We start from the raw sequence: 13753 nt of genomic DNA on the forward strand, positions 1-13753 counted from the left end.
TGTTCCAGCCTTAGAAGTCATCGTTGAATCTTTTAAGTGGATGTCCTGGTTTTCTTTTTCCTAATGGCTTGTACTTTAAGGCTAGTTTTGGTAATCTTTCTATTTTCATTCTTTGAACGTGTTCCATCCATTTATGTTTATATTTTTTAATTTTTGTGAAATGTGAAGATAAAACTTTTTAATAAGTAGATTATTAAACTATCTTGTAGGGAAGGGGGGGGGTCACACTGGGCGAAGGTGTGTCCTACATAAAATATTCCTATCCTAAACTGATTAGATATTTAAAAATATGAAGAGGAACAGTCCAAGGTTCTGCAGACCTTGAGTATTGTAACTAGGATCTTTACTGGTTGCATTCTTTACAATAAATATTGGTAAGAAAGAAGAAGAAACTGTCGGCTAACTGTGAATATCTTCTTATCCCACGGGTATTTTTTAAATTGTTGTGGTCAGTCATTATGGCTTGCATTTCTTATACTGAATTGTTATGATGATGTCAGTTGAGTAATAATTTTCATTAGATATTTGGTTATTTCTGCATTTATTATTTATTTACTATGAACATACGGTTGCTTTTGATAAAAGCAACTGATAAAAAGGAGTTACAATACTGTTATTAAATGCTCTATATACTGAGAAAATGTATGTAAAAGTTTAATATATACAATGCAAGAAGTGTAAGAATAATTTATGCTGCTTATTTGACATACCTCTCATAAAATGTTACCCATTTCAAATGCATGCTCTGAAAGTGCATACAGTTTCTACCTTTCTATTTGTTTGTTTGTTTGTGTGTGTGTGCACACACAACAAATATATATATAAAATTTTTTTTTTATTATTTTTTTTAAATAGGGTTGTCAACCATTGAAACCAGTTGCTGTCTGGGCACATAATACACCGAATATAAGCTCAGTGTCAGGTACACCACAAATCAATAAACCACAGACTCCTTCCAGAAATAACAGGTAATTTTTTTTTTTTTCATTCAATTGATATAGTCTTAAAGATTTTATATGCATTTCAAAGTGATAGTCTATCAGCCATGCATGATTACTATATATTGATATGATTCATTTGATTCTGAATTCTGCAGGTTACATCAGAAAATATGTTTGTGTGAATGCTAGCCATGAAAAACTGCTGTTAGCCTATAGTTCATTAATATTCTCTCCCTCCCTCCCATCCTTGTCTCCTCTTCAAATGAAGTGTTTGGACATACATCACAATGTTTTGTGCATGTTTTTGTTTTGGTAGAGTTGGAAGAAACAGTGTTGGGAATTGTCTTCCTTTCACTCTGGGAGATTGGTCACCAGGTGACTCATCCCATTTTAGTGGCAGCTCTTGGTATGTAGAAGATTGTAAAAATTTCTCTTATGAAAGTCAGTTCAAAATATGCAAATATTATGTTTTTCTCTATATTTACTTTGTACAATGTCTGAGAATTTAGAAGTGGTATGTGTCAGAGGTGAAAAGAGAACTTCTGTACCATTTCAAGTTCTCACGCAAACATTCAGAACTACTCTTCATGTCTGACAAGTCAATTATTCATGTTATTATTATGGTATTCTTTGTGACTGATTGACCTGTCTGGCTCCTCCCTGGTGATGTCATGCAATTTTTATGACTTATAGTTGCATGCACACTTCCCACTATTTTTTTACTATCACTAGGAAGACACTGACCCTGTGGTACATGAGTCAGGAGATTTCTTCTACTATAGGCAAAAAAGTTTAAATATTTTCCTCCAGATGGCAGATGAATACAGAATAGTGTTTGGTTTAACTGAATTATATTTGTGATTGACATCTCTACACAAAATTCAAATGTGTTTTAATATTGTTTCTGTGGAGATTTTTTAAATTCAGAAGTGCACTTGAGAATACTAGAGCTATAAGGATTATATTCTTAAATTGCTTAAGATCACTGAAAAGGTTAATGTCACTGTTTAATTACTCAAAATCATTGTGTTTTTTAGCAGATAAGTTAACATAACAAAGGAAAAAAAGGTTAAATACATTAATACCACCAATGTCATATACTAGTATGGTAATATACTCATATACTCTCACTTGTATAGGTGAGAAATGGTGTCTTGAAGGAAAAGCACACTTAGTATTTTGGTGGCTGTAGAAGCAGTGGGTTAGATGTGGTTGTGCTAGAAAAGCTTGAGGTGTAATTTATCTCAAGAAGCGAAATCCGATTATATTTAGGTATCTAGGGGAACTGACGTGTGATCCTTTTTGAGATAAATAAGACTGTGTTTTGGTGGCATTCAGGCATAAACTTATTATTTAGAAGTATCTCACCTTTTTATTCTTTGTTTTTGTATTTCCATAAATTTTTACTAGCTCAGTGCTGTCAACTGCTTCATGTGTTCGTGGTTCTTATATGCAGTTCCGGTGAGTGTTCTGGTAGTTGACTTATAGTGTTGCTTCTGGTATGACTATATTCTTTAATGAATATAGTGGGTATCTTGTTTATCTCTATAATGCTACAACCAGAATGATATTAGTTTAGACTGCACCATCATAACGAATGTGTAATTCTAAGTCTCGAGCTCTCAACCCAACCTCATTTGTTCAGTATTTAGGAGTTGATGGGAGGGAGGCAAAAAATTACCTGGTTGATTTTCAATAGTAGATAACTGGGAGGAGATTTTTGCATGGCATTTTCTCACTAGTTATTTACTTTTGGATATCTTTAATCATCCCTGTCCCTAGCTTATCTAACACTCTTAAATTCATTATTACAAGAACTTTTTTTTTTATTATTGCTTATTAAGAAATAAAAACCATACAAAGAAAGAGTCTAGTTTCACCATAAGGCAGGAGTAGCTTCTTCAAGGTAAGTAAACATAAAGCTGATGAGAAATATGCAGATTTTTGTAAAAAAAAAAAACAAAAAAAAAACTAGAAGCCATTATAATAGTAACGATCTTGGCATAAGGAATCAGTTAAGTGCGCATATCATATGTTTTCTACATTGTTCGAAGGTGATTATCTGAAAAGGTGTTGTCAGATAATATCATGCAATGTAATTAATGATTTCCAGACACCACTTAAGATAAGTTATTGGTGTTTGTTGAGAGAGCCATGTAAATGTTAACAACCAATAAAAACTCAATTCCTTTATTAACTACTAGTGGTCATACAGTTCACTGTCACATGGTATATGCATTGTGTCTAGTAGAAATAATCTCAATAACTAAATGAAATATTTTAATAACTAGCAGCTAAGATCATGGGATTATCACCAGTGGATGCAGAAAGCCACCAGATTTTATTGGCTTAAGCTGGATCTCGGTATATGTATCTTGTAGTTATCTAGTAAACATAAACTCCCTAATCAACTCAAGAATATATGGAAACTAAATTGCAAAGACATCGGATTAATTAAACATAAAAATAAACATGTTTGCAGATTTATTCTAGTAAGAAATATAAATTCTGCATGCTGAAATGACTAACATCTGGAAGATAAACATAGAGAATATGCAAAAAATCTGAACACTTCTAACACCCATATAAGTCTTCAGATTTCTTTGTTTATTCTCTAATGTGTTTATCTCCCTAATGAAGCTGTTAATTTTTTAGAGCAGAAAGTAGAACTTTTGTTTCTTACTATAATCTATTGATTAAAATCCCATGAATATAGTTTGTTCAATCTCAAGAACATTAGATATTTTGCACTTCCATTGGAAAGACCCAAGTGTGAATACTACATAGCATGTATGAAATCTTCATAAAGCTTTTCAGAAGGTGAGAAAGCTGGTTTCAAATCGTACACCTTTTTAGTCACAGATTGCACCCTCTGTCCAAAAAGAAACTAAACTTTTTGAAAGTAGAAGAAACTAGTAGTGCCACCTGTTGTATCTTTTTGTTGTCAAAAGTGGCAACCTTCATTAGTGTTGTGTCAACCGTTTATGACATTTGTTTCATTAGAAGCCGAGTTATAGTGCCAAGAGTGACAGTGTGTCTTGAAGAACGGTCGGAAAATGAGTTTCAAACAGAGAACTGCGATTGATTTTTGTGTTAAACTTGGTAAAAGTTTTACCGAAACGCATCAAATGCTTCAAAAAGCATACGGTGATAAATGCTTATCTGGTACTCGAGTTTACGAGTGGTTTAAGCGATTTCAAACTGGTCGTGAGACATTCGAGGACGACAAAAAGCCGGGCCGTCCAAAAACTAGACTGAGCGAAGTTAACATCCAAAAAGTGAGTGATTTCATCAAAGAAAACCCGAAATCGTCTGTGAGATTGATTGAAGATGAATTGGGGATTCCAAAATCAACTGTGCACACCATTTTGACCAAGAATTTGTGCCTTCGTAAATTGAATTCGCAATTTGTTCCACACAAGTTGACCGATGACTAAAAAATGTATCAAATTGAACACTGCAAGGACCTCATTAAAACCTCATAAGGCTCAAACTTCCTTGAAACGATCATTACTGGTGACGAAACGTGATGTTTTGAGTATGAGCCCAAAACAAAGTGCCAGAGTGCTGAGTGGAGACTACCAGAAGAGGGGCTATTTGAAAAAAAGTCGCTTGGATAAGTCAAAAGTAAAGACGATGCTGATTTGTTTCTACTATTCCAAGGGCATTATCCACAAAGAATTCATTCCGCCTGGCCAAATGGTCAATGGTGAGTTTTATCTCGAAGTTTTGAAGCGATTGATAGCAAGAATTCATCACTTATGGCATGAATATCGTGATGCAGGCAGCTGGTCATTTTTGAACTATAATGCACCATCTCATTATTCGAACATTGTGAGACAATTTTTGAGCAAAAAACCAAGTTTGTGTGTTGGATCACTCGCCGTATTGACCTGATTTAGCACTCTGTGACTTCTTTCTCTTCCCCCGACTTCATTTGATGAAAAAACCGATATAAAAAAACTCATTTAACGAATTAATTGACCGCGCCAAATGCTGTATCGAAGCTGAGGGGGAGTATATTGATTGAAATAAATTATTTGAATAATTATAATAAGCATGTAATAGACATACTTGCATCATGAGCTTTAGCTGTAATTCTTACTGAAACCAACAGGTATGTTACACATTCTTGATCTCTTGCCAGTTGTTGTCTATGTCCATAGTAACACATTGAAATTTTAGAGTGATCATAATCATCATCTGAGTCTACTTGCAATGGTAAGTGTTCCCAACACTTCTTTATCAGCCTATGATACTTGGGCAAAAATTGTTCTTTTTCTTCCTAGTCTTTGTCCCACTTCATGCAGGATCCACTATTTTGCATTTGGCTCTCCATTTCACTCAACTTGCAGCATCAGTAGAGCGACACCCATGGCCTGCATTGTCTTCTTTTAGACTTTCCTTTTTTTTTTTTTTTTTTTTTTTTTTTTTTTTTTTTTTTTTTTTTTTCCCAGACGTTCTTTAGGTCATTGGCCATCTGGGCAAAGTGTAAGAGCCCATCCTGTAACTTAGATGAAAATTTTATGGTAATAAAATATATTATGTGACTTTATATCCTGTATTATAATTATCTGAAATATGCCTACTCATGGTATTTCATTATTGAAACAAATTATTTTCCTTTCAAGACTTCAGTGTAGTAGGCAGAACTGATTTAACATAGTGTGTGGTCATTTAAACAGAATGGGAGATGAATAATTAACGGAACAGATATTTGAATCAACAAAAACATTGGAATAAAGATTCAGGGAGTATCTAAGAAAACTGAAATATATGTGATTTGCATATTTGGAGAGCTGATTGGGACAGGATTGATAGACTAGTGAAAACCTAATGAGGTTGGACTTAACATAGTATCCTTGCCTTCGAGGATATGTGCTAAGAACTAGTAGTGGTAATGTTTCTTCACAATATTAAAGTAATATTTTATGACATATTGTGTTTTTTGTAATATGTAATTTGGATGTCAATATGTCCACTACCTCAGCAGCCCACTGAAGAGTTGGAGGGACATTTAAGTTAAGTATTATTGAAGTGCAAGAATGTAACATAATTTCTAAAAGCCTGAATGAAAATTGCTCAATCAGCTCATCAAATCACTTGGTTGGTTGCTGAAAAATACTTTGAGATGAGCAGAGACAAACAGTTTATTGTACCTCTGTATCGAGCCTTCATAAGACCCCACCTAGACTACTTTGCCCAAATTTGGGCGTCAGAGTTTCTTCTTGATGGGGAGGAGGTGGAGAGGATCCAGAGATGAGTGACCAAGATGATAGCAGGTCTATGGAATGAATCTTATGAGAACTGGTTGAAGATTTGTGAGTTGTAGAAATTGGTTGATAGGTGGAAAAGGAGTGATATGATTTGAAACATTCAAATTACTGAAGGGTTTCTATAAGATTAATACAGAAAATATTTTTAAGAATAGGACTATTGGTTGGAGGACTAGGAGTCATCCATGGAAGCTGGGCAAGAGTGTGGTTAGCAAGGGTGTTAGAGCTAGGTTTATTACTTGGAGAGTGGTGAATGAGTGGAATAAGCTGCCAGAGTCTGTTGTGGGTGCGATGACTGTAAATGAGTTCAAGTCAAAGTATGATAGATACTGTGTGAATGTTGAATAGTTGTTCTTGACATGATGTTAGGGACTCCCTCGATGAGTCTAAGGACTCCTTGGAGTTGCCCGTACTACTACTAATAATAATCTTTCATGTTGAACTTTATATTTTACATTAGTTTTTGGTGTTAATATATTGGAGTCATTTGTTAATACATATAATGAAATGAGTGAAAGGCTGTCTTGTCATTCAAAACATACAGAAAGAGTGGCATTAGGTGTGTATCTTGAATTTTTTATTTTGTAACAAAAATAATGAAAACAAAGTGGAATCATTTAAAACTTCTAAACATTGTTTTCTTTTCTTTATTCATTATTTATATATTTTTAAAAAGATGAATCAGCATTCTTGACAGATATTTTGAACTTTAGCAGAATTCTAAAGCACAAACTCTGCACTTCCTCAGTGAAATCTATTTATCTAATAATTTCATAAGTAATAAGAATATAGTTGTTTTTTCTAGCCTGTTTTCAGAAATCTTTAGAAAATCAAGCACACTGAAAGAATGGAATACATATTTAAAATACAATGTTTCCTTTGTATAAGGATTTACTGATTACAGTATTTTCAAAAGTTATTAAAATTTTAAACAGTTTTTTTCCCCTTGCTACTTGAATTCTGTATGTAATTTCATTAAAAAAGAGATATTTCAATTCAAAATGTAAGAAAGTTTTAAAGCGAATAAAAGTTGAGCAGCTCTCAGATGTGAACTGTAGACTAAAATACACAATGATTATTCAAGAAAAAATAAAAGAGTTTGAGAACAGAACCAAACCCTTGGAGATTCAGTGGCAAGCCCTGAAGAAAACATTGATTGATTCGGCCAGAGAGGCATGTGGTGAGGTTGTCTGCAAGGATAGAAAAATCAGAACCCTATGGTGGACACAGAAAGTTAAAGAGGCAGTGAAGAAAAAGAAAGCACACTGAAAGTTCCTGGTGCTCTTAGAGAAAACAGAGACAAATGTAAGAAAGCTAAACACTGTATAAAACTAGCTAAACAAAAGTCAATGGAGGACTTTGGTAAGAATATAGAAAATATCAAAAAGGTGGCAAGATATTCTGGATGATGTTGAAGAAGCTCAGAAATTAAAGATGATAAAGGTGACATGAAAACTGCAGAAAAAGATATCCTTGAAGTATGGAGTAATTACTTTGAAAAATTGCTAAATGAAACAAGCATTGATGACAGCACAGTGGTAAAAAAAAAATTAAACAGATTATTTTGAAAACAAAATGGACTTGAAGCCATCAAAAACCTGAAATGTGGAAAGGCAGCAGGAGTAGATGATATTACCAGAAATGCTCAAGTATGGAGGTATAAAAGTCTTACAATGCTGCACTTCATAGTTTAGAAGACCTGGACAGAGCAAAGAATTCCAGATGATTGGAGTAGAACTCTCATAGTATCCATATATAAATAAAAAGGGAAATAAAACTGAATGTGAGAATTACAGAGCTATTTCTCTACTGAGTGTTCCTGGTAAGATTTAAGCCAGTATACTTCAGAAACAGTTGAGAAGGATTGTTGAAGGGAAGCTAAGTGAAGAACCAGCTGGATTCAGAGCAAATACAGGCTGTCAGGGTCATATTTTCACTTCACAACAAATTGTGAGAAATCATGGGAATATAACAAAGATCTGTATTTAAGTTATACACTAGAGTTATATGGTGTCAGTGTGAAGCATTATATCAAGCAATGGGCTTTGAGTTGTAAGTCAGCAGTTAGAATTGAAGGAAGTACAGGGAGGTGGTTGAATGTTAAATCTGATGTCAGACAAGGATGTAGATTATTCCCTCTGTTATTCATTATCTATATGGATCACATTATGAAGGAAAGTGTTATTAAACCTGATATCAAAATTGGAGATGTTTATGTCAGCTCTTTGTTTTATGCAGGCGATGTTATACTTCAAATAAATCCACTACAAGATTCCCTGACTAAATTGAATAACTGTTGTAATAGATATGGTATGAAGATCAGCAATAACAAGATAAAGGAATGAAAATAGGCAGAAGCATTGAAAATATCAACTGCATTGTGAATGGAGAACCTATAGAACAAGTAAAACATTTCAGCTACTTAGGCATGATTTTTAATGAAGATGGTAAATTAAATATGGAAATAGACAACAGAATCAACAAAGCTGATATGGTTATGGTGGGAAGTCAACTGAATAAATTTATATGGAATAAGAGAAGTAAAACACTTGACCAAAGACTAGAGACTACAGATATGAGAGTCCTGAGAAAGATTAGGGGTGTGAACAGACGGCAGCAATGGCAGTATCATATTAAAAATGAGTATATTAGTTAAGAACTTGTTATTGTTAGCAAAGCTAATCTCAAATGGTATGGTTACTTAAAGAGAATGGGAGAGGAAAAATTAGCAAAGCAAGTGTTCTCTGCCAGTAATAATAAATTTAGTTTAATCCTTTATCCAAGTGTAAGCAAACAGAGTTTGTGTCTGAAGTATCTTCAGGACTGAGGCAACTCGTGGTAAAGGTGGATCAATCTCTCATCACTCCTTGTTTTAGTATTTCCCATAATGCAAAGCACATCTCCTTGCAGACATGTATAATGCTATGCATTAAGGAAAGGCCCACTACCCAGATCGGTTTCGACTCAGTCAGTGGGAGCTAGACCCAGGTGATACTAAGGTGGCAGCAATGGAGAAGTTATATTTACCTCTGCGAGTTGCCAAACGGTGTCTCACCTTATTATTAAATTACTCTAGATTTAGAGAAAGATGTTGGAAGTTTTTTTTTCCACTTGATTAGACTATAATAAATTTAGTTTAATCCTTTATTTATCCAGTGTAAGCAAACAGGATTTCAGCCTCAGGAAGTATCACCACCTCTGGGTCTAGCTCTCACTGACGAGACCTCAATAAAGGTCGAAACTGGTCTGGGTAGCGGCCCTTCCCTTAATGCATAGCATTACACGTCTGCAAGGAAATGTGCTTTGCATTATGGGAGATACTAATACAGGGAGTGATGAGAGCTTGGTCCACCTTTACCGTGAGTTGTCTCAGTCCTGAAGATACTTCAGGCGCAAACTCTGTTTGCTTACACTTGGATAAAGGATTAAACTAAATCTATTATAGTCTAACCAAGTGTGAAAAAACTTCCAACATCTGTTCTCTGCTAGGTTGGCAGGAAAAACACCCAGAGGACGATCAGGATATTTGTGGATTGATACAGTAAAAAATGCCTTAGAAGAAGATCCAATAATGTTAGAGTCTTGACAGGTAACAGATTGATTTACAATTGTAGATAGAAAGTTAATAAACATGTAAATTTTTCATGTAGTGCTATCATATCCTGTACTACCCTTGAAGGTACATGTCAGGAATTTGATGTGTGTGTGTGTGTGTGTTTTATTACGACATTATTTGCTAATACAATATATTTCACTAAAGTTTTTTTTATTTTGAATGCTAATTACATTTACTGAACATTTTCCTAAATTTGTGAAGAAATATTACAAATTATTCATTATATTGAATCATAAAGAGCTTCCTTAGCTCACTCAGTATTGACAGTGAGTGCCATTTGGTCTGAAAGACCTGGTTCAAATTCCATCTATGATGTGAAGAACTACATTGGGACTTTTCAGGTGAAGGTGAGTTAGCCAGTTCATATAGGGAACTTAGATTTTTTCCCTTCCAGAAACATGATTTTCATCCTGCAGAACAGCCCAAACTGGCCAGAAGAATATGACAATTTACAGACATAGCAGATAATGTGGATAGGATTAATTGCTTTAATAGGATTAATAGGATTAAAAACATACAAGAACCAAGAAACAGTTGGTTTCTGTAAATAAGTAAGAAACCAAGTTATTTATCTGTTTTATGATAGATCATTGAGCCTAACAAAAAAAGAGAAAGACTGAATATGGATATTCATTGTATTTAGAAATTGTTTTCTGAAGAAAGCAGCAATGAATAAATATAAAAGGTAATCCTTAGGAGGCAGTCTAACTTAAAATAATGATAGCACAGCATTGCAAAGATTATTTTATTTTTATTTTATTTTTTGCATGACACTTGGAAGTTCCTTATATTTCATTTTTATTCTAAAATTAAATGATAAATATTTTTGAGTGTGCATCTTAAATGATCCTATTTGGTATGTTTCCTCAGCACCTCTTCTCAAAGCAGCAGTTGTAGTTCACCATCAGTAAATTCATATGGTAGTAGCCATCCAATTGTTTCTCCTCCCCAGCCGATTACTCCTTATGCAGTTGCAGCTGCAGGTATACCAAATAGTAATGCAAATAAAGGTAATATATCTTTCTTTCTCTTGCTGCATTAGTTCTAAATTTGTAAATTTAAATCAAACCAATTTAATTTTAAGTAAAATGCTCACTATTTCAAGCAATTTAGATATGAAGATTAATTTTTCTCAATAACTATGTCTTCATATCCTCATTGTAATATCTGCAACATTTGAAAAATCCTTACAGGTTTATGTCACTTGCTAGAGGAACCTTTTCTGTGCTTTTTTTTTTTCTTTCTTTTTTTTTTCCAACCTGTTGCTGAGTTACTTGTTAAGTGGTGCTTGGCCTCCCTGAAATTCAGGTTCTTATTCAGAAAAATTGACTACTGAATACATAGTATTTCCCTTGGTAGTAGTACTAGATTAGGATTCTGATATGGCAGCAGTTACATGTTGAATCAAAATCCGAAACGAAGTGAATTTGCCATTAAGCTGATTGCATCACACTGGCAAAATGTCTGCATTTCAACTGATGGGCTGGGGATTAGAATCCCGTTCTTGAATCCATGCACATGCATACACTGCCACAACAACTTTATGGGTTGAAAAATTTATTTATTATTGAAGCGAGTTGTGTAAGTTTTGGTGGTTGGTGGGTAGCAGTAATAGGGATTTTCTTTACTTTTTCTTAGTAAAACTTTCTGTGGTTCCATAGTCACAAATCAGTCTCAATGTCCAATTGTCCATTCTGATATTTTCTCACACATCATTCTACTTAATATCGCTTACCAATCAAGCAGATTATCCTAATATTTAGCATTGAATACTATAGCTACTTCTTCTTTTCCTTGATCATTATTGTCTCAGTATGACATCTTGTGTTTTGCTGAGAACAACTCTCATGTTTTTGTCTTCTTTGTTTCAGTAACTCCTGTTATGCTGAGCTGGTACTTATCTAATTCTTCTGCTAGCTCATTTTATTTTCTGTTGATGCTTCTTATGTTAATGGCACTGATTTTGAAGTTTTTTCTGGCTGAGTTGAAGTTTATTCCAGCAGCTGACTTTTTTGGTGTTTGCCATGGTTCCTTCATGAAATGAGCAGATACCTTGTTTAACCAAGTGACACTCTAGAAAGCATGACGTTCCATCATGTTGTGCCAGCATTTTATTTTGGTTTAAACCAATAACAATACAGTTCGGTTTGTAAATCCTATATTGCCAGATCATGCTTGTTTATTATCCAGGTAGAGATACTAAAGAGGTGCACCATGAGAAATGGAAATTGGGTGCTAGGTCAGGAGCTCCAGTTCAGTCCCTTCATTCCTTAAAAGGCTGTGTGATCTCCTCCCAACAATCCAGTTCCTCATCCTGTTTATTTTCATTTATTTTTTATTTATTATTTTTACATGCTATGGAAACAAACTCTGCTCTCGAGACCAAACATGAAACTGCTTTAAGTCACTTCAGGCCTACAGTAAACATTGGTGGTTTTACACCAGATGATGAAATTTATCTCTGACTTTGGGAGATAAATTCCATGTTTATGAGAGGATTTGAATCTGCAGCCTCTTGGTTGGAGAGCAGGTACATTAATAGACATGTTTTACCATAATCCCAACTAAATTAAACAAAATATTCTTACAAAAATAAAAACCTCGTGCTTGCTGAAAAAAGCATAACTTTCCATGTGAGATCTGTTGATCATCTCTGAAAGTATCAGTTTTTCTGTAAGTGAAAAACAAAGTAAAATTATGATATTGACTATATTAAGGATATGTGCAGGCCTAGAACTTCAAATTCTTACAACCAGTATAATTGAATATTTGATCTCTAAAGAGTCTGTACACCATAAGAACATTTTTTGTAATGGGTGATTTCTTGTTGTGAATTTTTTTTTTTCCCCCAGTATTTAGTACAGCAATGTACCTTTAAGACTTTTATCAAGACTCTTTTCATTAGTTTTTCAATATTTTCTACTGTGAAAGTCAGCTGCAATTGCCATTGTTCATTTTTAATCCCATGCTGGTGAGGTGGGAAAATGTAACAAAAGTGGTGAGGTGGGGCCCCCACAGACCCACCCAAATAATGTAGTGTATTATAGAAATCCATATCTTTTTAATCAATATTAGTGGATTCTTCCTCAGTCTTATTCTGTATCAGACTCATGGTTACTGACTAATTCTAAATCAATTTCACTATTATCATCTCTGTTAAATGGCTCCTCATCTGTCAAAGTGTCATCTATAAGTTGACGTAACCTCTGTTCTTCCTGCTTGTAACTCATCTGGTAAAAAAAAGATACTATTCTCAAAATACCTTCTAAATATTTACAAAACATATTTGCTTATAGTTGGTATGTAAAAATATAGAAGACAGCAGTAATGATAATATTTTATAGAATATAAATGAAAACAACTTACGTTTTGGAAGTAAATAGTCACTTTTGGTAAGGTAGGGTCTGGTGGGCCCAAGCACACTTTACACCTCTGCACACTGAACTTGCTTGCATGCAACAGCCTGTAGTCTATGGCGTCACGTAGCAGGTTACAGGAGGGGAAGCTATACTGAGGCATGATTCACTGCCACGCGTTGTTAAAAAGTTACAGACAATTTAAAATCTTTGGCGTCTGTGACACCCCACCTTACTAACGCTGGGTTAAATTTCTTCTACCATGCAGCACTTTTCATTTTCTACTATTCAGAAGAAACTATTGTTTCTTCTGAATAGTAGAAAGGAACTTGTGTAATGTTTTTCAAATCCAAGGTTATACACCAACCTTAATAGTTCAAGAAAGTGGTATAAATTCGAAATGTATTCTGTTATACCTGGGCATTAGCCTTATTTATACCTTAGCTGTCTTTCATTCATAATAGTAATATACCCTATAAAGAATATAATAAATTTGAGTTATTATTTTGCTGGATTTTTAAATTGACATTTCAAGTGTACAAATTACTACAATTGTGGTAAGAT

The 13753-nt window shown here is 34.1% G+C and overlaps 1 protein-coding gene across 4 annotated transcripts in view; it reads left to right on the plus strand.

The window, feature by feature from the left end:
* Window positions 1-13753, plus strand: part of LOC150103008 (CCR4-NOT transcription complex subunit 3-like) — a 447199-nt gene that overhangs the window by 262316 nt on the left and 171130 nt on the right. For all 4 annotated transcript variants that reach the window (XM_090398514.1, XM_090398516.1, XM_090398518.1 and 1 more), the window contains exons 9-10: window positions 856-968; window positions 10704-10843. In XM_090398514.1, the coding sequence (XP_090254640.1) occupies window positions 856-968; window positions 10704-10843 (253 nt within the window). The remainder of the gene's footprint in view (window positions 1-855; window positions 969-10703; window positions 10844-13753) is intronic.

The sequence above is a fragment of the Typopeltis vanoorti genome, chromosome 9, assembly GCF_054136105.1.
Source record: "Typopeltis vanoorti isolate ZY-2024b chromosome 9, IOZ_Tvanoo_1.0, whole genome shotgun sequence".
In the NCBI taxonomy this organism is placed as follows: Eukaryota; Metazoa; Arthropoda; class Arachnida; order Uropygi; family Thelyphonidae; genus Typopeltis; species Typopeltis vanoorti.